Source organism: Lepidochelys kempii, chromosome 5, assembly GCF_965140265.1.
Source record: "Lepidochelys kempii isolate rLepKem1 chromosome 5, rLepKem1.hap2, whole genome shotgun sequence".
Lineage (NCBI taxonomy): Eukaryota > Metazoa > Chordata > Testudines > Cheloniidae > Lepidochelys > Lepidochelys kempii.
The window spans coordinates 116,382,828-116,403,396 of record NC_133260.1 but is presented as its reverse complement, the minus strand read 5'-3'; the positions used below and the strand labels follow the sequence as shown (position 1 = coordinate 116,403,396).

General features: G+C 38.7%; 2 protein-coding genes across 7 annotated transcripts in view; one reads left to right on the top strand and one right to left on the bottom strand.

The window, feature by feature from the left end:
- Positions 1 to 20,569, bottom strand: part of IFT74 (intraflagellar transport 74) — a 64,565-nt gene that overhangs the window by 27,210 nt on the left and 16,786 nt on the right. For all 6 annotated transcript variants that reach the window (XR_012159120.1, XM_073345555.1, XM_073345556.1 and 3 more), the window contains exons 9-13: positions 9,591 to 9,729; positions 8,623 to 8,685; positions 6,706 to 6,849; positions 5,899 to 5,939; positions 1,491 to 1,570 (exon numbers count right to left, since the gene is read on the bottom strand). Coding sequence is in view for 5 of the 6 variants with exons in the window: in XM_073345555.1 (XP_073201656.1) it covers positions 1,491 to 1,570; positions 5,899 to 5,939; positions 6,706 to 6,849; positions 8,623 to 8,685; positions 9,591 to 9,729 (467 nt within the window). In the remaining variant the exon portion in view is untranslated. The remainder of the gene's footprint in view (positions 1 to 1,490; positions 1,571 to 5,898; positions 5,940 to 6,705; positions 6,850 to 8,622; positions 8,686 to 9,590; positions 9,730 to 20,569) is intronic.
- Positions 10,566 to 19,211, top strand: LRRC19 (leucine rich repeat containing 19). Its single transcript, XM_073345559.1, has 5 exons — positions 10,566 to 10,668; positions 14,638 to 14,730; positions 16,551 to 17,055; positions 17,178 to 17,393; positions 18,824 to 19,211. The coding sequence occupies exons 2-5, from the start codon at positions 14,647 to 14,649 to the stop codon at positions 19,150 to 19,152; spliced, it is 1,134 nt and encodes a 377-aa protein (XP_073201660.1). The 5' UTR covers positions 10,566 to 10,668; positions 14,638 to 14,646; the 3' UTR covers positions 19,153 to 19,211.

Here is a 20,569-nt window from a genome sequence, read left to right as displayed (position 1 = left end):
GTCCTTAGATGCTGGGGAAGGGAGTCTCCCTCCCCTACTGGGCAGGGTCCCCCTTACTTCGGTTCTCTGATTTTCCAAGTCTCACAGCATACTTCCAAGCTCCAGTCCTCTCTCCTTCCTCCGTCTGCCTGAAGCAGGGGGTTTTATTATGTTCCTAACAGGGCCTTAATTGACTGCAGGTGCTCCAAGTAACCTGCAGCCACCTTCCCTAATCTACAGGGAACCACGCCTTAATTAGCCTTGAGCTTATAAATTTCCCCTCTAGCACTCCCACTGCTCCCTGGCCCTCCTGTATCACAAGAATTAAAAATATTATAATTATTTACACACACATGTTAATTTAAATGTCTCATAGAAAGCAAAATAACTTCTGTTTCAGAGATTCCCGCAGCATCATCGTAACAATGCAGCTCTCAGTCAAAGTAAGAGCCACCAGAATTAGAACAAGCCTTTGCCTGGGCTGAGTTTCCAGGGTGAACAGAATGTTGTCAGGTCTGATATGGGCCTAAACTAAGCTTCCCCAGCTGGACTAAGCTACAGCAAGCCTTGATTAGACTCCCAGGCTAAACTGAATCTCTCATAATTGGAACAGGTCTCTGCCTAAGCCAGGGTCTCAAGTTAATTTCAGTCCTACACTAAGTCTTCCAAAGCTGGAGTAGGACTCTTTCTAAGTCAGGCTAGAAAGACACTTTTAAAGCTGGAGTGAGCTTTATAACTCCTTAAGCCCTCTACCACTAAGTTCCAGTCAATAAGCAATCACTCAGAGATGGAGCACCCTATCAAAGTTGATTCAGAGATGGACCACTGTTTGCTCAAAGTCAAAGATCTGCTCTTCCTCCAGTTGCTATGGAACAGGGAATGAGCTATTGTATAGACTGTCAGGGACAGAAAATATATGATCTGACATACTTGATCAAACCATTGGGCAATCAAGTTGTTATTCTGCTAGTTGGCCGGGGCTCAAACATCTGACGCCTCAAAGGAAGAATTCAGCTCCATTTTCATGTTTCACATTACACAATGTCCATTACAAGCAACAAACATTCCAAAATCCAAATTAACTGACAATATTTCAGAGACCAAAGACAACACAAAAATTACAGTATTTTGTTTTTCTGGTGATAGGTTAGTTTTATAGTGGTGCCAGTAATAAAGGCTTGTTTTTTCTCAAGAAGCCATGCAGATATGATTGGGACAACACAGAAGAAACAGATAGGTGCACTAAGTGCTATTTTTCTACAGTCATTTGACTGACCAGAACCACACTTCTGGCCTCAAGCTAATTTAAAGAACTCACAGTTTTGGACATCTACAAACTGGAGTTTGTGCTCTTCCAGATCAGGGTACACAAAAGATATTTGCAGATGCAAATCAGAGTTTTAGGACACCCCAAACTACAAACTGCAAAGCCACGCAAACCACATGCAAACTTAAAGCCAACTTTTGTAAATTTGGCTCTTTAAATTCTATTTTGAATTTGGTGCTATTACCTTGGTGCTCCTCCAAATCCATCTCAAGTCGTCGAATGACATCATTAAAATGGTTGATTTTTTCTTTTATTTCTGTCAGCCTAATAATAAATAATAAAATCTGGAGCTAAAAATGTGCTGTTAAATGGTTAGCTTTTAAGAGGCACTATGAAGAGAAGGACCAGAATAAAAATAGTAAACAGAATGTATTACTAATACAAATAATAATAGAATAGTAAGGTTATTGTCTTTATAACAAGCATTTGTATGGCACCTCTCATTCTGGTCTCTCAATGTACTAAACACATTGTTTCTGCCTCGTTTTGGACTAAAAACCTTTTATCTGTGAAACAAACATAATCACTACAATTAGTCAGTTCTTATTCAGTTTTGTGTTACTATATGGGTCCCTCTGTTGGTTGTTACACAGCTTTACAGAGAGACAACAAACGGCATAACGCAGCAGAAAATTGTGATTTTTATGTAAATAAAATTCTCTGTACAGGAATATTAATTAAGAAATATAAAACACTGTAGACTATAATCAAATGGATTAAGTAATTAAATTACATTCAGAAATTCTTCTGTAAATCTCCAACTATAATTCTTTGCCAATTATAATTTTTCTTAGCTACCAAGAATTCTGTTTAAGCAACTTATTATTAGCCAATCAAATGTTGGTTACTCAGTTTAAAAATAAATCCATAAAATGTCTGTGACTGTGAATATTTAAATAAAATTGTGCACCATAGTTTCTAGGAGATTTAAAGAAAAAGGGTTACTAGCTTCTCATAATTGTTCTTTGAGATGCGTTGCACGTGTCCTTTCCACTCTTAGTGTGTGCGTACCCCACGCAGAGTCACCAGAAACTTTTCCCAATAGTGGTACCTGCTGGAATGGCTTGAGCGCCCTCTGCTGATGGACCCAGTTGACCTTGAGCCCCCTCAGTTTCTTCCTTCCAGAAACTCTGATGCAGAGCGGTAGGAGGGTGCGTCGTCGAAAGGACATGTGCAACACATCTCGAAGAACAATAGTTATGAAAGGTTAGTAACCACTTTTTCTTCAAGTGATTGCACATGTGCATTCTGCTCTTGATGATTCCCAAGCCGTTAAATAGGCAGTTGGACCAGAGTTTATGTATGCACAGACAATACAAAGCGACCAAATTTGGCATCATCTTTTGAATACTGAGTGATGGTGTAAAGGGAGAAGAAAGTGTATCCCGATGACCAGATTGGTGCTATGCAAATGTCCAGGATTGGCATCTGCAGCAGGAATGCTGCTGAGGATATTTGCAATCTTGTAGAGTGGGCAGTCAGCTTGTCTGGAGGAGACATGCCTGCCAGATCATAACATGTGCCGATACAAGAAGTTATCCAAGATGAAATTCTCTGAGTGGAGATTGAAAGACCTTTCATTCTATCTGCTATGGCCATGAACAGTTAGGTGGATTGCCAGAATGGTTTGGTTCTGTCTATGCAGAATGCCAGTGCTTGTCTATTATGTGTAGTCATTGCTCATCCCTATTTGCATGTGGTTTGGGGTAAAATGCAGGCAAGTAAATTGACTGATATGAAAATTTGAAACTACTTTAGACAAAAACCTCAGATAAGGGCGTAAGCACACCTTATCTTTAAAGAAGATTGTGTATGGTGGTTTGGATATGAGGGTGCACAGTTTGGAGACCCCTCTGGCAGAAGCGATAGCATTAGGAAGATCACCTTCCAGGAAAGGTGTAGTATAAACAGCACATATAACCTCTAGAAAGAGGCTAAAATGGTGGTGTCATAAATTTAGCCAAAACTAAGTTCACATCCCAAGGGGAAACTGGCTCCCTTAGTTGAGGGTACAATCTTTCCAGGCCTTTAAGGAATCTAATTGTCATGTCATTAGAAAACATAGAACAGTTATCCACGTGAGGGTGGAAGACTGATACTGCTGCCAGGTGAGCCTTGAGAGAGGAAATCGCTAGGTCTTGCTGTTTCAGGTGCAGGAAATAGTCAAGTATTTGTTGGATGGATGAATGAATCGGTGAGACTCTGGTTTGACAAGTCCAGATAGAGAAACGCTTCCATTTTGACAGACAGGTGGCCCTGGTGGAAGGCTTCGTGCTACCTAGTAAGTCCTAGTGAACTTGCTGCAAGCAAGCCTCCTCTTTGGGATTTAACCATGGAGCTTTCAGGCTGTTAAAAAAAAGGGTTCACAGGTTTGGGAGAAGCAGTCAACTGTGGTCCAGAGAGACCAAATCTGGGTGCAAAGGGAGCAAGATTGGAGTTACCACTGAAAGGTCCAGTAGAGTGGAGAACCAGTGTTGGTGCGGCCATGCTGGGGCTATTAACATTACCCAGGTATGGTTCTGCTTGCTCTTTAGTGGCACTCTGTGTAGAAGTGGGATTGGGGGAAAAGTTAAGAAAGCTTTCCCATCCAGGGTAGCAGAAAGGTGTCTGTGATGGAACCTGGACTGTGACTTTGTAGGGTGCAGAATTGGTGACATTTTCTGTTGTATTTGTTTGCAAATAGGGGACTGCCTAAATAGACCTAGTACTGAAAAATGCCTCTGGCTACATCGAGTGAAGAGACCATTCGTGGTGACTGGAGAAAGACCTGCTCAGGAGATCTGCTCCCTATCTGATCAGGTAAAACATTGCTGCAATGTTTTCTGGAAGGACAAGCAGGTTTCTTCCCCGATATGAGGTAGGAAAGCCTGACAGGCAAGACAAATGGCCCTGATCTCTCTGACATTTATACGAAGGGCAAGTTCTGTCGAGGACCAAAGACCCTGAGTTCAGAGCTCCAAGTGAGTTCCCCATCCTAGAGCCATCTTAGAGCCTGAGACCAGAGTCATTGATGGTTGAGGGCGCAGGAAGCACCCACACAAATGTTGATAGGATTCAACCACCAATTCAGCAAAATTAGAACCTGTGAAGGTACCATGAGCAAGTGTCCAGATGCAGACGGTTTGGTGAGTACTCTGAGGCCAGCCACGTTTGAAGAGATCTGAAGTGCAGCCTGGCATGTTGTATTACATATGTGCATCAGGCCATGTGCCCTAGGAGTCTCATACAGTTTCAACCTTCTGTTGGTAGCATCTAACTCAGATAATGAAAGTGAACATGTATCAGTCCACACTGCTTTGGATTATTATCGAACAGAACCCATCATCAGCATGGACGCATGTCCCCTCGAATAGTGCTTGAAGCATGAAGGGACATATGAATCTTTAGCGCATCCAGCATGTAAATATCTTGGGACACTGGCTACAGCAGTGCCATGAGAATGCCTGTTCTCACTTTCAGGTGACATTGTAAACAAGAAGTGGGCAGCATTAACTCCTGCAAATGTAAATAAACTTGTTTGTCTGAGCGATTTGCTGAACAAGAAGTAGGACTGAGTTTTCTTGCAGGCTCTAAAATTTTACATTGTTTTATTTTTGAATGCAGCTTTTTTTTATACATAATTCTACATGTGTAAGTTCAACTTTCATGATAAAGAGATTGCATTACAGTACTTGTATTAAGTGAATTGAAAAATACTATTTCTTTTGTTTTTTTACAGTGCAAATACTTGTAATCAAAAATAAATATAAAGTGAGCACTGTACACTTTGTATTCTGTGTTGTAAATGAAATCAATATATTTGAAAATGTAGAAAACACCCAAAAATATTTAAATAAATGGTATTCTATTATTGCTTAACAGTACGATTAATCGTACTATTAATCGCGATTAATTTTTTAAATTGCTTGACAGTCCCACTTTAAACAGTTTACCTACTGCATAAATATGGATTAGACAATATTTAACTTGTGATGTAGTAACAGGGCTTAACTGTACCAATAAATATTTGTATTAAAACAAGTTATGATATCAGTTTTAAATTATGGAAGCAAGCATAAAATTATTTATTTACGTCTCATGGACATTTGATTTATACAGCACATATCAACAGAGCAGCAAGCCAGTCAAATGTTTTAAACTCTGGAAAAACTGTTTAAAAATAATTTAGAACAAATTTTAAAAGGTCTCCAGGTTGAGATTACTCACTAAATTTAAACTCAGAGACTTTTTTAAAAAACAGCTGAGTTTCTAAAGTAAACGCAAGAGATCCTCAAATACAGTAGCTTTAGGAAGTATAAGCATAATACATATAAAGAATGCTTTAGTAACTTAATTTAATTAATTTTTACTGTAGATTCTTATTAACAACAACAGCTATAAGCAACACATTATTACTTTATAAATATTAACTAATTCTCACAGCAGGATAACAAACAGGATAAATGACTTGCTCAGCTCCGCAGAGGAGAAGTTTGTGTGAGAACAAAAAGTAACGTTTGGCTGCTAATCCTATGTTCAGACACTTCTCTTACAATGTGCGGACCCACTGGCAGGAGCGGGGCTTATAAGAGCAATATAACATAAGTACTCACTGTCTTTCCATACTTGCTATTTCCTGGTTATCTTCTTTAACCTATAAAAAATTAATAACAAATGTTTCAATACAGAGAATAAATTCAAAGACAAAAAAGAGAGAGACAATCTAAAAGATGTTCAAAACCAAATGATTAACCCAGTTATGTTAGGAATGAAGGCTCAGCCTGCCAAAGATCTGCTTTGAAATCATTTTTCTACAATGGTTGCTTTGTTGAATAAAAGATGCAATACTATCATTTAGTGGTGTCATCATTTCAGCTACCTCCCAGTGCTTCTCTTCTTTCCCCAATACATATTTTAAACTTTAATGCTCTATTTTATAGTCTAATCCTGCATCACTTACTCACATGAATACTTCTTATGCATGCAAACAGCTTCATTTAAGTTAATCAGACTGGTTATGTTAGTAGGAATTATTCACATCAGAAAAGGTTGCAGGACCAGGTCCGTAATTAATAAGACAGCTCATCTTTCCCAAACTTTTTAGTCGTGAGTTAGAAAGATATTAAATAAAATGAACCCAATTTCCACACCCCCAAGTGCTCCCTTTCCATCCTAACATGCCCTCTAAACCGGTGTGAAGGGGACTAGAACAGGAGCTGCCTCTGCCAGTTTTACATTAGCTCAGAGCTCCATCCCACCAGATAATCTTAATCAGCCCCTTTGTGTTGCTCAAAGAGCAAAAAGGGCCAGAACCAAGGCAGAGAATCCAGCCCAGTATTTTAACATTGTCATTCTTTAAAAAATACTGAATTAAAAAAGCCTTGTAAACAAAAGATATAATAGTCATTTTGTTTTCCTGCCTGTTTCAGTAATCTCTCTCTTTCTTCCTGTGGCGATCCCATACTCTTGTCCTCAGCAATCATTTGATCCCGATGTTCCTCGAGCCCATGAAGTTTTTCATACATCTGCACTGCCTCTTGTTTTACCTGGGAATGTGCTATTTCCTGAGTAGAACAAACAAACAAACACTTACTGGTTAGATGCATTGCCAGTAGGTAAGAAATTGTTGCAGTGCTTATATTTTTATTTAGCAAAGTTCACATATTCAATAAAACAAGTTTATTTGGCAACTGTACAGTGAAGTACAAAGGACCACCCATATAATCTAGCTGTCTAGGATCTTGCATAGTTTCTGAGCATCTCAGTGCTATCTGAGTGCTTTATTAGGCTATGTCTTGCTATGAGGGTCTACCCTAATGGAGCTCCAAATTTACCAATTTCTGCTAATTTTACCAAAATTACAAATTTACATTTCTGCTCCTTCTTTGCTAGAAGATAATCTCGATTAAGGAACCGATATGGGGGAAGTGGCAGAAAGGCCTTGCATGGTCAAGGCATTTTCACTATGATATCAAGCCACATGCACACATCAAAAGATCTAATATTTGAAGGGGTTGTCAAAATCTCTGTGCCACTAACCGATGAAAGTAAGAGAAGAGGAAATTACTTCATTGTAACTATTGTTTTCTGAGGATATATACTACATCATATCTATACTCTTGGGTGCATGTTCCTCTGTGAGATCAATGCAGGCAATCTTCAGCTTCAGTGGTTGTGTGTATATTGGTTTGTGAGTGTGTAGCACAACCCCTGCTGTGGAATTTAGGCCAGTTCTTTCAAAGTGGGAGATGAAGGCTGACACACACATTAAAGAAGGCTGAGTCATAAGGAGAAATTGCAAACCTCTCAACTGTCTGGGGAGAAGAGTTTGTGAGTGATCTGATGTATATATTCAGAGAACAATTAAAAGTAATTCTCTGATTTCTAACATCAGAAAAGAATACATCTGACAATGTTAAGGGTAACTGAAAAATAGAGTTTAGAAAGGAAACTTCAGCATAGCTATCCTGAATGCTGGAGTATCTAGTGGCAAAATATGTTCTGCTTTCTTTCTGAGGAGCAAATCCAAGGCAGCGGAAAACATGAAGGAAAGCCACAGGCCTACTACACACTTAAGTGACAGCACAGTATATATTCACCATGGGAAAAATTTAGCTCAGGCTAGGGAGTACAAGCAAGCCCTTGCATGCTACTTAAGTGCTAGGTTGCCTCTGCAGGAATGGGAGTGAAATTACCATGCAAGATGACCTTCAGAGGAGCACTGATACTAGATCAAAATAAGTGACTGTGGAGAGGACCACTGATTTGAGCTCATACACATATGTACAAAAACAAGGAGCCCTTGTGTTGGGGTTTGGAAGGACTGCATCTGCTGCTCCAACACATAGGCTAGAAAAGTGGCCACAGAAGGACAGTGTTACAGCCCTGATCTTGCTTGTTGACGGAATTCTATTCTCCCGGACGTTTGTTTAGATCCACACAAAATACCAATTACTCTAGTAGCATAAAGCGAGTGACTTTCTTAATACTTTCAAAAGTGATAGTTTACATCTATGATGTAATCACTAAGCTATATTTCACATGTATGATATACTAGCTGTGAAATACAGTTATCTGATTACCTGACATCTAGCAAAAACAAGTTATAAATCATAATTGGTGGAGTTTTGGCCCTATCTGCTAAAAATAAAATTATACAAATTAATGGCCTGAGTCCACACCACTAAAATAGATGCGAGCTTTGCCCTTATCTTCAATGGGTGCAGGATCAAGCCATTAAAGAGTTACAGAAAAAAATATATTGTGATTACTTTGTTGACAAGACTTTTTTTGCATTTACAAATATAAGTAGATCGGTTATTTATCTTCATACATACGCATCCTAGGGTGTCTTCCTTTATATTCAGTCCATCCAACTCCTGCTGTTGAGCATCTAATTCCTAAAGAAAACAAATATGAAAAGTTTAGGTAACAATTACCACTAGAGGAGGATTTACTTTCCTATTTTACAAATTTTATACTTGCAAATGCTGTAGAATGTTCAGTTGTTTTTATTAGGTATATGTGTGAATAGGTTAAGATCCCTTCCTCCAAACAGCTCCAGGCAGAGCTTTACTGACTTTGCAGTACTGGGGTCTTTGTGAATAAGCTTCATATCATCGTTACTTGTATCTTGGTTATAATTATGAACCAGTGTCCCCTTTTTTAATTTGAAAGGAAAGTGTACGTTGAAAAAATAATATATATATTTTAAAAATAGCCTCATCTCTTTTGTTAAACTGTAGGTTACTGACACTGAAAGAATTTTAAAAATCTAAGTTTAATTTTTGCAGTCATTTTCATTTATGTGAATGCCAGGCAGTTATTGTAGTGGACAAGGAATCAGAAATCTTGGGTTTTGCTCTCATCTCTGTCACTGACTTGCAATGTGACCTTGGGCAGGTCATTTAGGTCTGGATCCTGCATAGTTTATAGTTGTTCTTAATTTTACTCATGTGCTTAAAGTTAAGCATCTGTTCGCAGGATCACAGCCTTAACCTCTACACCTTTATTTCTCCCATCTGTAAAATGAGAATAATGATGGAGGAGAACGAGGACAATTTATCCTTTGTAAACCACATTGATATCTACAGGTGGAAAGTGCTAAGCATTATTTTGTTTCTAGTCAATTTCATTTTCTGATTTTCATGCACTAGCACAAAGTTGAAATGTTGGGGATAATGCTACCTGAAAGTTTCCTTTTAAATTAATCAGATCTTAAATTCTTCAGTATTCCAAACTATACAGTGGAAATCATGGAGCTAATTTCACATGCATCTTAGAAAACAATAATGACAAAACCCACCTGCAACAGTTTTTCATTTGTAGCCTTCATCTCCATGTATTTAGCTTGATTTTCCTGAGACATATTTTTTATTATGTCATCAGCTACTTGTTTTTCACGCTCAATATCTTCTTCCACTGCTTGAATTAACTTTTCTTTGCTGTAATGACAGAGGAAAGTAAGAGTATTTTTGTAACTAGTACTAGATACTAGTTATCCTTTTTATTTATAAAACAAAGAGATGCTCATTCCATGCTTTGTACCCCCGAAACAATCTAATTTCACACAAAAAATATACAACTAACTTCTTTCCCCAGAATAAAATAAATATATTCCAGCCGATAAAATAAGTGCACCATTACTGTAGATTTTTTGCTTGAAATATATATATGATACACATTGTATAACACTGGACTTGATTCTTCTGTCCTTACACAAGTTTAACTCACTGAAATCAATGTGAATTTTGAACACAAAACAACTTTAGGATCAAACCTATCATAAAGTAATTTTTTGAATGTTGACATACCATGCAATGTTCCCCCTAAATAAAGAGGGATTATGTGACAGATCTAAGCTACTACCAGAGATAGTTGCTTCAATTACATCACCATTATATACAAATTAGCAAACTAAAAATATGAGGCTTGCAAACCATGAATTTTCATTTAAAAATGTGCACATCTGTAAAGATCTACAGATTTTACATATCTGATTACTAGATTCCATTTACACAATAAACCTCTTTTCTTATAAGTTTCTTTAATTGACCACAACTCATGCTGTGTAAGCTCCTGCAATATTTTAACTTGATTTCTCCTATGTGATCAGAAATTATGAGGCCTAAACATATCATTACCAGACTTCCTTATTGGCTGTAGATCCAAATAAACCTGAGATGACCATGAGAAATTGCTCAACCTAGTCAATCTTTTGCTAAGGAAGTTCTAGTCTTTTTATTTATTTATTTTTAGCTACCTGCCTGTTCACTGAGTACAAAGGTTGCAAACAAAGTAAAGTGCTGTTGCAACATATTACTTCTTTTTAATGCACAGGAAACACACAACTATACATATGATCTCTCAGAAAAAATAGAAAGGTAAGATACTTTATAGAATTTTTTTATGAAACCAATTTAATATCTTAAGTGTGTGGGAAAATACTTGGTTTGTATAATTTGGCTGTCCGATTGGAAATGGATCATACATTAAAGACGCTCTGGGTTCCTCAATCAATATGAACTCTTCACAAGCCAACCTACTGCATTATGCTTTGTTAGAAGATTAGAAAACAACCTGAGTCTTTCGGAAAGGAAAGATTTTCTGATTTTATAAACTACATTTCTTCCCAATTTACTCTTGAAAAATGCATATTTTATTGTTTTTTAACTAAATGTAGGAAGTGTAAAGGAACACATCCCTGTGAAATGAAAAATGTCATTTATGAAACATTTTCAAAGAAAGCACCTATGGGCTCAGATCTTAGGAGAATGTCAAGATATTAATGATGTACTGCCAGCCTGAGTTTTTTGCAAAATGACTAATTTAAAAAAAAAAACTATTTTCTAATAGATCATTCTTCAAATAGTACAGGGGTGGCCAATCTGAGTCAGAGAAGGAGCCAGAATTTACCAACGTACATTGCCACAGAAATACATCAGCAGCCCCCCTCAGCTCCCCCACCCCAGCTCCCAGCACCTCCTGCCCACTGGCAGCCCTGCCGATCACTGCCTCCCCCTCCCTCCCCGCACCTACCGATCAGCTGTTTCTAGGCAAGCAGGAAGCTCTGGGGAGGGGTGGGGGAGGGCATGGCGGGCTCAGGGGAAGGGGTGGGAAAGGGTGGGGTGGGGGCAGGGCCTGTGGCAGAACCAGGAGTTGAGCAGTGAGCACCCTCTGGCACATTGGAAAGTTGGTGCATGTAGCTCCAGCGTCGGGCCTATACAAGGAGCCGCATATTAACTTCTGAAGAGCCACATGTTGCTCCGGAGCCACAGGTTGGCCACCCCTGAAATAGTATTTGTTGATTTTTTTTTTATAATTCTTTAAAAATTTTTATGAACATCTTTCTGCTCTTATGCTGATGTTTATATGGGTCTTTTCATTGTGACAGAAACTGACCGATTGACTACACAAGGAAAATTTTTCAACAGCTCAAAATTGATTTTGAGTTTACAGCGTCCCTTTAATTCAGATGTACTGAACTTTGCATAATTTTCACCATTTAGCAACTTGTAAAGATTTGTTTCCCCTTCTTAAATTGCAAGAATATTCTGAGTCAAGATTGCTTTAATAGCCTGCCCTCCCTAGGTGTGGAGAGAAACCCACAAATCTCAGGTATGCTGCAGTGATGGGTGACAGGGGATGGATCACCTGATGATTACCTGTTCTGTTCAGTCCCTCTGAAGCACCTGGCATTGGCCACTGTCAGAAGACAGGATACTGGGCTAGATGGACCTTTGGTCTAACCTAGTATGCCGTTCTTATATTCTTATGATAACTGAAAGTTTCTATACCGCAGTGGTTCTCAACCAGGATGTCCAGGGCCTCCTGGGGGGCTGTGAGCAGGTTTTAGAGGATCCACCAATTATGACCAATGTTAAGACTAATTAGGGCAGAAAGCCAAAGCCCCGCTGCACAGGAGTGTAGCCCAGGGCTCCGAACCCTGCCACCTGGGGCTGAAGCTGAAGCCTAAGCAATTTAGCTTTGCAGGGGCTCCCTGTCATGTGCACTCCCAGGCAATTGCCCTGCTTGCTACCCCCTAACGCCGGCCCTGGCTTTTATATGCAGAAAAACAGTTGTGGCATAGTTGGGACATGGACTTTTTAATAGCATGTTGTGGGGGGTCTCAGAAAGAAAATGGTTGAGAACCCTTGCTATAGAGCATGTGGAGTGAATCCAGCAGATGTACATTTCCAACAACAGTGGAGATACACAACTGGCTGGAGCAATCCCAATCTTCCTGAGGGGACAGATTGAGGGAGGCAGGCAAGCAACTAGCTAGGTTTGGTCAGCAGGCCACACCTGTAAAATAGATCATAAGTATTATTTGAGATAAAGAGCTATAAGCCAATGTGCCCAGCAAACCAAGTTTGTCAATGGCTAGGCCTGCTATCATGGTACGAGATTGGCTAAGTCTTCCTTTTACTAGTTTTGAGAAGAATTGAGACCTAGCTTTAAGAAGAAATTTTGATGCTGGAAAGTCTCTTGGGGTATGTCTACACTGCAGACCAGTGCGCTAAAAATAACTTTGAAAACATTAGAATCATAGGACTGGAAGGGACCTCTTATTCATCTATTTTCTAAGGTAAAGCTGTTTTCAGTCTCTCTTCATATGAGTTTTTCCATACCTCTTAACTTTCTGAACTCCCTTTAATTCTGCAATATCTTTTTAGATGGGGGTAACCAGTACCATACATAGCATTCCAGATAAGGCCACATCACTGATTTATATCAAGGCATTATAATATTATCCACATTTATTATCACATTCTTTATGCATCCTAACATTTTGTTTGCTTTCTTGACCGCAGCTGCACATTGTCCAGAGGTCTTCACTGAGCCATCTACAGTTGAGTCTAGGTCCTTTTTCAGGGTTTATATAGTTAACATAAAAGAACCCTGTAAGGTGTCTGAGTTTTTAACTTTTTCCCCTCCACTGTGCATTACCTTATACTTATCAACATTAATATTCAGGTATAATTGTGTTGCCCATTCACCTAGCTTGGTTAAGTCTCTCTGAAGGTACTCATACAGTCATCTTTGGTCTTGACTAACCTAAATAACTCTGTCATCTGCAAACTTTGCTACCTTGCTGCTCACTTCCCTTTTCCAGCCCATTTATAAATATATTACACAGAAGGCCTGCTGTGAATCTTTAACCATGATGGATATTGACCATTTAATCCTGCTCTTTGTTTTCTGTCTCCTAGCTAGCTTCTGACCCATGACTACTGAGGGTTTTTTAGCAGCCTCTTGTATGGGACCATGTCAAAGACCTTTTGAAAGTCTAAATAAATCATCTCATCTGATTCTCCTTTATTCACAAGTTTACTAACAAGTTTGAAGACTGTGGATAGTTAGTGAGACACATTTTCCTTTTGCAGAAACCATGCTGCTTACACCCCATTACATCATGATCTTCCAGATGTTTTATTATTCTATTTTTAATTATTGTTTCAACCAGTTTGCCAGGTAGAGATTTACTGGTCTGTAATTAACCTGATCACTCCTAGTGCCTATTTAGAATATAGTCCCTAAATCTGCACTGCATATGTCTGAAGGAGCCTAGATTCAACTTCCTTAAGGGGTCATAAAGTAATTTTTTCTAAACTCTGGTTTTCCTGCCAAATCCTATTTCTCCATCTCTAATGATTTTGCCTCACAGGATTTTTGCCTTTCTTGAAAATCCAAAGATGCTGCATGCATGTATCCTTTAATACAGTTTACATGGTTTGCATTCACTTTTACTTTATTACTTGATGGGTGGCTAAATCTTGCCAATAAACCCTGATTCAAAGAAGCAGATGGATCAGGTGTCATTTGCACAATTTCTGGAGGTAGGTTAATCTTAAAATGAATAGCCTCTGTAAGGAAAGCCCTCATGATTTCCAATAGATAGGGTGTATCCTGGTTCAAAGACCCCAACATAGCATGTTGACCCATGGTTACCTAGCTCCAAAGCACAGATGAATAGGTCGGCGCATAGAGGGCTATCCTATGACAAGAATAACAGATAGCTTATGAGCTTCATTGACTGTGCTGGTCACCACAAATACTGATCGACTGCACACAAGCTGCCTGGTTGCTTTCAGGTTTGGCTCAGTTCAATAAAAGCTGCAGCTATTTTGGCTAAAACACATCTTTCGCCCCAGCTGCAGTCTTATTTAGGCCTTCGGCAATATTTACGTAAGACAAAAATGCAGTAAGTTATGATGAATAATTGGTTTAAACTATAAATCAACAATTTTGTTTACATTACTAAAACAATCTTCACTAGGAGCATGCCTTTAAACTACTAATATAGCTACTTAAATTTTGGCCCTAACATGCAAAAATATTTTCTCTTCTAGATTTTGAACATGAAAATCCCTTGGCTAATGATCTGGATTGGAGCACTGTTCTCCGATCCAGTCACAGGTGACTGCGATACTACTTCTCTTTCTGTAAGTTTTATAACCATATCAACTAATCTGTTTAATTTTTGCTCATTTTTGTAGAAGATCCATAGAAATTACAGGAGGTGCCTTGTAGATCAAAGACATTATGTATTTTAACAATAGTCCCATCTTCAACCACCTCAATACCTTATGGTGTATACATACAAAGCCTGTATATAGCTATAGCTGGAGCTATAGAAAGATTGATATTCAATAACCTGACGGTAGAAACATATAGAAATGCAATAAACAACATGGCTTTCTTTTAATTGCACAATAAACCAATGCAAATCGTTATGACAAGTCTGCACTTTGTAATTTATTGAATTGCAAACATGTTTGATATATTTATGTTTTCAGATCTTGATCCAAAACCCAAAAAGTCAACGGTCTTTTCCCTGACTTCAATCAGTTTTGGAGCAAGCTCAAAAAACTGCAAGCTGCTGAGCACCCTCAAATACCACTCAAGCCAAGAGTGTTGACGGAGTTCAGCACTTCAGAAAGTCAGCCCTACAGCTTTTGAAAACAATCATAGTAATAAGAGAATAGAATTTGATTTTGAATTCCAAAGAGACTTAATTGAATTGCTTCCTCCTTCTTGTATTTATATTTGGGTGTCATGTACAGTCAGGTAATTAAACTGCTGTTACACTGATTACTCTGCTTACATTAAGGAAGTAACTCACTGCCTACATGTCTAGAACTAACTTTGCTATTTATCTTTTGCACTAACCTGTAGGAGAGCAAATTACACACACACACACGCACAAGAGAAATCCACCATCTTGTAAAAATAAAACAGGTCTCAGTGTACTCATTGGTATGCAGAATAAAATCAGTACAGTAGGCTCTCAGAGCTGAGATGACTGCAGGTAGGTTAGTTTCAACCCAGAAAACCAAATTCATTTAAGTGTCTTGGTTGCCATAAAGATTTAATCTTTAGTGAACTCACTCCTTCTCAAAAGGTCTGCCTGAAAATCTTATTAAAATAAACATCTTTACATATGGAACAAAATATGAAGAGAAAACAAAAATGAGTTAATTCTCAAACTCTTGCCCCCTTCCTTTCATTCAGTCACTACACCTTTCTTTAGAGATCTTCCAGTTATGTAGGAAGGCAGTTCTTTTATACTCAGCCCCCTTCCCATCAGGCCTGGCAAAAAACTTCACATTACATTCCTAATTTCTCTTGGTCATTAATTCCCAGCTTCACCCCCTCACCACAGAGGGGAGTTTCACCTCCCCCTCTTGGAATTCCACACTCCAAAACAGCTTCACTAAGGGCTTGTCTACACTTACCGGGGGATCAATGCATGGCGATCAATGTAGTCGATCTAGCAGGTCTAGTGAAGATCTACTAAATCGACTGCAGATCGCTCTCCCGTTGACTCCTGTATTCCACCAGATCGAGAAGAGTAAGGGGAGTCAACGGGAGAGCATCTCCTGTCGACATCGTGTAGTGTGGACCCCATGGTAAGTAGATCTAAGTTCTGTCGACTTGAGTTACGCTATTCACATAACTCAAATTGCATAGCTTAGATCGCCTTTTCCCTGTAGTATAGACAAGGCCTAAGATGACTTCCACCACCTCAGTGACCGTGTCCCTTATCCCACAAGCATATTTTTAAGAAAATCAGGAATGGGATAGTACTGGCCCAGGACAGATTTCCTTTTGGACCTCAAAGAGTTGGAATGCTTGGTTACAAAGGTTTTTTGCACTGTAGGTGCTTGTCACTGTTTCTCTCTCCTTCACCATCAACTCTCCCTACTAGAAAATAATTTGTAATTTTCTATGTTTATATTGTTTTTCTTTCTCCCTTCAACAGGTTACTTGTGAGGAATCTGGAAAGAATTACTCTTCTATCCCTAACTCTCTAAATAAAAGTGTTACTAAACTGTGTCTTAGTAATAACAACATTACTTTAAATGATTCTGACAAAAAGGTTCTTCAGCTATTTATTAACTTGACTGAACTCTATCTGAATGAAAATGCCATTACTGTGCTACATAATAATACCTTCAGCAATCTGTTAAAACTCACAGTTCTAGATATTAGTAGTAATTATATCAGTACAATCGAACAGGCTGCATTTACAGGCCTAAATCAACTATCCATATTGAATCTAAATCATAACAAAATATCCCAGTTGGATTCTGACACAATTACAACACTAAAAAACCTGACAATTTTGAGACTACAGGACAATTTGTTGAAGTACTTTGATGTAAAAGCATCATTTAAACTGATTACCTTAAATGGAAATCCATGGAATTGTTCCTGTGGCCTGCTCAGTTTACAGAAATGGTTGAATACCTCAAACGTGACAATGGGTAAGTTTTGACAACAGCAGCATTCAGGTCATTACACAATATATCACAATATCTTACTTACACTGCAGCGCAGACCCTATAAATACAATATTTCATGACCTTTTTATTATTCATACTTTCAGAACATGAAAATGACACTCTGTGTGCGTATCCAGATGTCTGGAACAAATCTTCTATCAAGACCGCACCTATCCAAAAATCTGATTGTGACTCAAGAAGAGGCTCTATAGCAGTCACTACACCTTCCACATCTGCCATCAGTCCTAAAAACATTGCCATTTTAACATTTTCTCTCAACTCTTCAAACAACAATATTAGGAGTAATGCATCAAATCCAGGTGATGTATTGATGTTTCATTTTAATACTTCATAATAGCACCATCCAATACTAGTGCTATGGGACAGTCCTCTAAAAAGTTAGGGATATGGGGATTGCTGTGCTCCTAGGCACAGAAATATTGTGTTCACATTATGTGGAATTTTTGTTATGTTTAACTTTATCAGAAGCTCAAAACTGACCTGAATTAGAACTCCATTATGGAATATTGTAAAATAATATCTATAAACTAATGATGTGAAAAGATTTGAGGTTCAAATAACCATCCAAGTGTTTGTATTTTAAATGAACTACAATCAAGCCACCCAGTTAAACCGCCCACAATCTTCTACCCCTGAAAACAGGCTCCTTCCTATTTTTAGTTTTCTTCTTGGTATGTAAACAAGCTCTACTGATTTACTTACCCATACCCTTATGCCTGACCTCTGGTGTGTTCAGTGAGAGGGCATCATGACTGTTCCCACTCTACCCCTATTGGAAACATGAAGGAGCACTTACACCACTTTCTCCACCATTGGTGTCCCATTTTGAACCACCATTACTCCACTTGATACCCTTCCTCTCCCTTTTTACCCACAATTTATTCTCTACTTCATCCTCCATCCAAATGATTCTGCTCCCCTGCCTTTTCCCACTCAGAGTAGCAGCTCCACTTCCTGCTCCTGAGCCCATCTCTCCTCTGCACAAAGAGACCAGTAGGACTGATGAGTGGCTGAAATGGGAGAAAGAGACAGCAAGCTCTGGATCGTTTATACCTAGGAGGCCAGCTCAGCCACAAAATCCCTTAGGATGCGGCAGCTGCCATAATTCCCTGGACACTAGCCAGCACTGTGAACACACAGGGTAGATTTGCAAATAGAGATTCTTGGCAGCTATGGTCTGTTGGGATTTTCATCATAAAGGAAATATATCTGGAGAGATGTGCAAAATGAAAAAAAATTAAAAAGTGACTATCTGGGTATAGATGTTCTTGAGGGCAATCATGTCAGCTTGAAGTGTGAAAATGAAAATCAGTTACATGTTCTGTTGTCCTATTCCAGGGATGAATCTAAAGTTCACTTAAAATCTGAATAATGATTCATGGAACGTGCCCAGAACATTTCAACAGATCTTCAGTCCTGAAAGGAAGTTACTTATTTAAACTTGACCACACAGTACATTCTAAGTATCTAGAGAGTTAAAATATGGACTTAGGCACCTGCAAGTAAAAAGTTTGTCCTCGGTGCAGAGATTTTGGTTGTCCAAACATAAGTATTCTATTAATGCTGTACAAAGAGTCTCAAGAGTCTCTATCACTTTGTTTCCATGAGTCCCTTATCAGGCCATGAAGCAATTAATATCATAGCTCTTTTGGTATTATGCAAGGAGCTGGTTATTTTGGTTTAAGATATTTAATTTAATGTGATTTTACTTTCTTTTGTATTCTTAAAGGTTCTCCACCTCTTGGCAAATCTTGGGCCTTTCTTCTGGGTGTTCTGGTGTTTGTCCTAAGCACTTCACTACTGATTTTTATTGCCATAAAATTCCCACGGTGGTACCTCTACTTGATCAGCTACAATCACCGTCGTCTGGAGGAGTATGAACCAGAAATATTTGACAAGGAGTTCACAACTGATCTGAGCACTTTTCCATCAATATCAAATACCAATGAGCACGATGCCATTGTAGCATTTGAACAAACTCATACATTTGTACTTGAGGAGGATGGATTTATTGAAGACAAATATATAGACGACCCTGGATTAACTGAAAAGGTCTAAAGAAAAGGAGTACTTGTGGCACCTTAGAGACTAACCAATTTATTTGAGCATGAGCTTTCGTGAGCTACAGCTCACTTCATCGGATGCATACCGTGGAAACTGCAGCAGACTTTATATATACACAGAGAATATGAAACAATACCTCCTCCCACCCCACTGTCCTGCTGGTAATAGCTTATCTAAAGTGATCATCAGGTTGGGCCATTTCCAGCACAAATCCAGGTTTTCTCACCCTCCACCCCCCCACACAAATTCACTCTCCTGCTGGTGATAGCCCATCCAAAGTGACAACTCTTTACACAATGTGCATGATAATCAAGTTGGGCCATTTCCTGCACATTTCCTGGGCTATCACCAGCAGGAGAGTGAATTTGTGTGGGCGGGTGGAGGGTGAGAAAACCTGGATTTGTGCTGGAAATGGCCCAACCTGATGATCACTTTAGATAAGCTATTACCAGCAGGACAGTGGGGTGGGAGGAGGTATTGTTTCATATTCTCTGTGTATATATAAAGTCTGCTGCAGTTTCCACGGTATGCATCCGATGAAGTGAGCTGTAGCTCACGAAAGCTCATGCTCAAATAAATTGGTTAGTCTCTAAGGTGCCACAAGTACTCGTTTTCTTTTTGCGAATACAGACTAACACGGCTGTTACTCTGAAACCTGAAAAGGTCTAAAATTCTTATATGATGGATGATCATTTGGCTTTACAATAGCTGATTATATAGGATCAATCCATTCAAAATCTTGTATATAAATATATCTAGTATGTATCACAGACAGAACTCAAAGCTCTCAATCCCTCTTTTTTGGACAAATGTGTGGCACATGTATTAACTGTAGAGGTAGGAAATCTGGCGTTGTGAATGTATTACCACAGTAACAAATATTTCAAAGTACATAAGCATATACTCCATATGTCTGACACTAAAATCTCACTGTTTGATTATAGTGGGGGAAAATAACACCTACTTCTTATATAGTATTTTCATCAGTAGATCTCAAAACACTTTACAAAGGTAGCATCATTACCCCTGTTTTACAACCAGGAACTGAGGCACAGAGTGGGGAAGTAACATGCCCATGCCACTGGCAGAAGTGGGAATTGAACCCAGGTCTCCTGAGTCTCAATTCAATGCTCTGTCCACTAGGCAAAACTAAAAGCATTGAGTATCTAAGCCAAACTCAGTTTTCTTTATTCATAAACAAAAAGTATTTGTTTGAGTAAGCAAAACAAATACGCTGTCTTACCCCCATCATTTAAATGCATTCAAGGACAAATTACCATTATTATATACCAACCACCTTTTTATCTTATCCCACGGTTGCCTGATGTCTTTTTTCTTAACAGGTTCTGAATATCTGAAAACTGCCAATGCAGTACATATTTTTAACAATTTAAAGAAAACATTGAGAAAT

Excerpts from the sequence above, each read along its gene's own strand:
- LRRC19 (XM_073345559.1), top strand. The coding sequence starts at position 14,647 with ATGAAAATCCCTTGGCTAATGATCTGGATTGGAGCACTGTTCTCCGAT. Across the intron at positions 14,731-16,550 it reads GCGATACTACTTCTCTTTCT|GTTACTTGTGAGGAATCTGG; the intron begins GTAAGTTTTATA and ends TCCCTTCAACAG. Across the intron at positions 17,394-18,823 it reads GAGTAATGCATCAAATCCAG|GTTCTCCACCTCTTGGCAAA; the intron begins GTGATGTATTGA and ends GTATTCTTAAAG.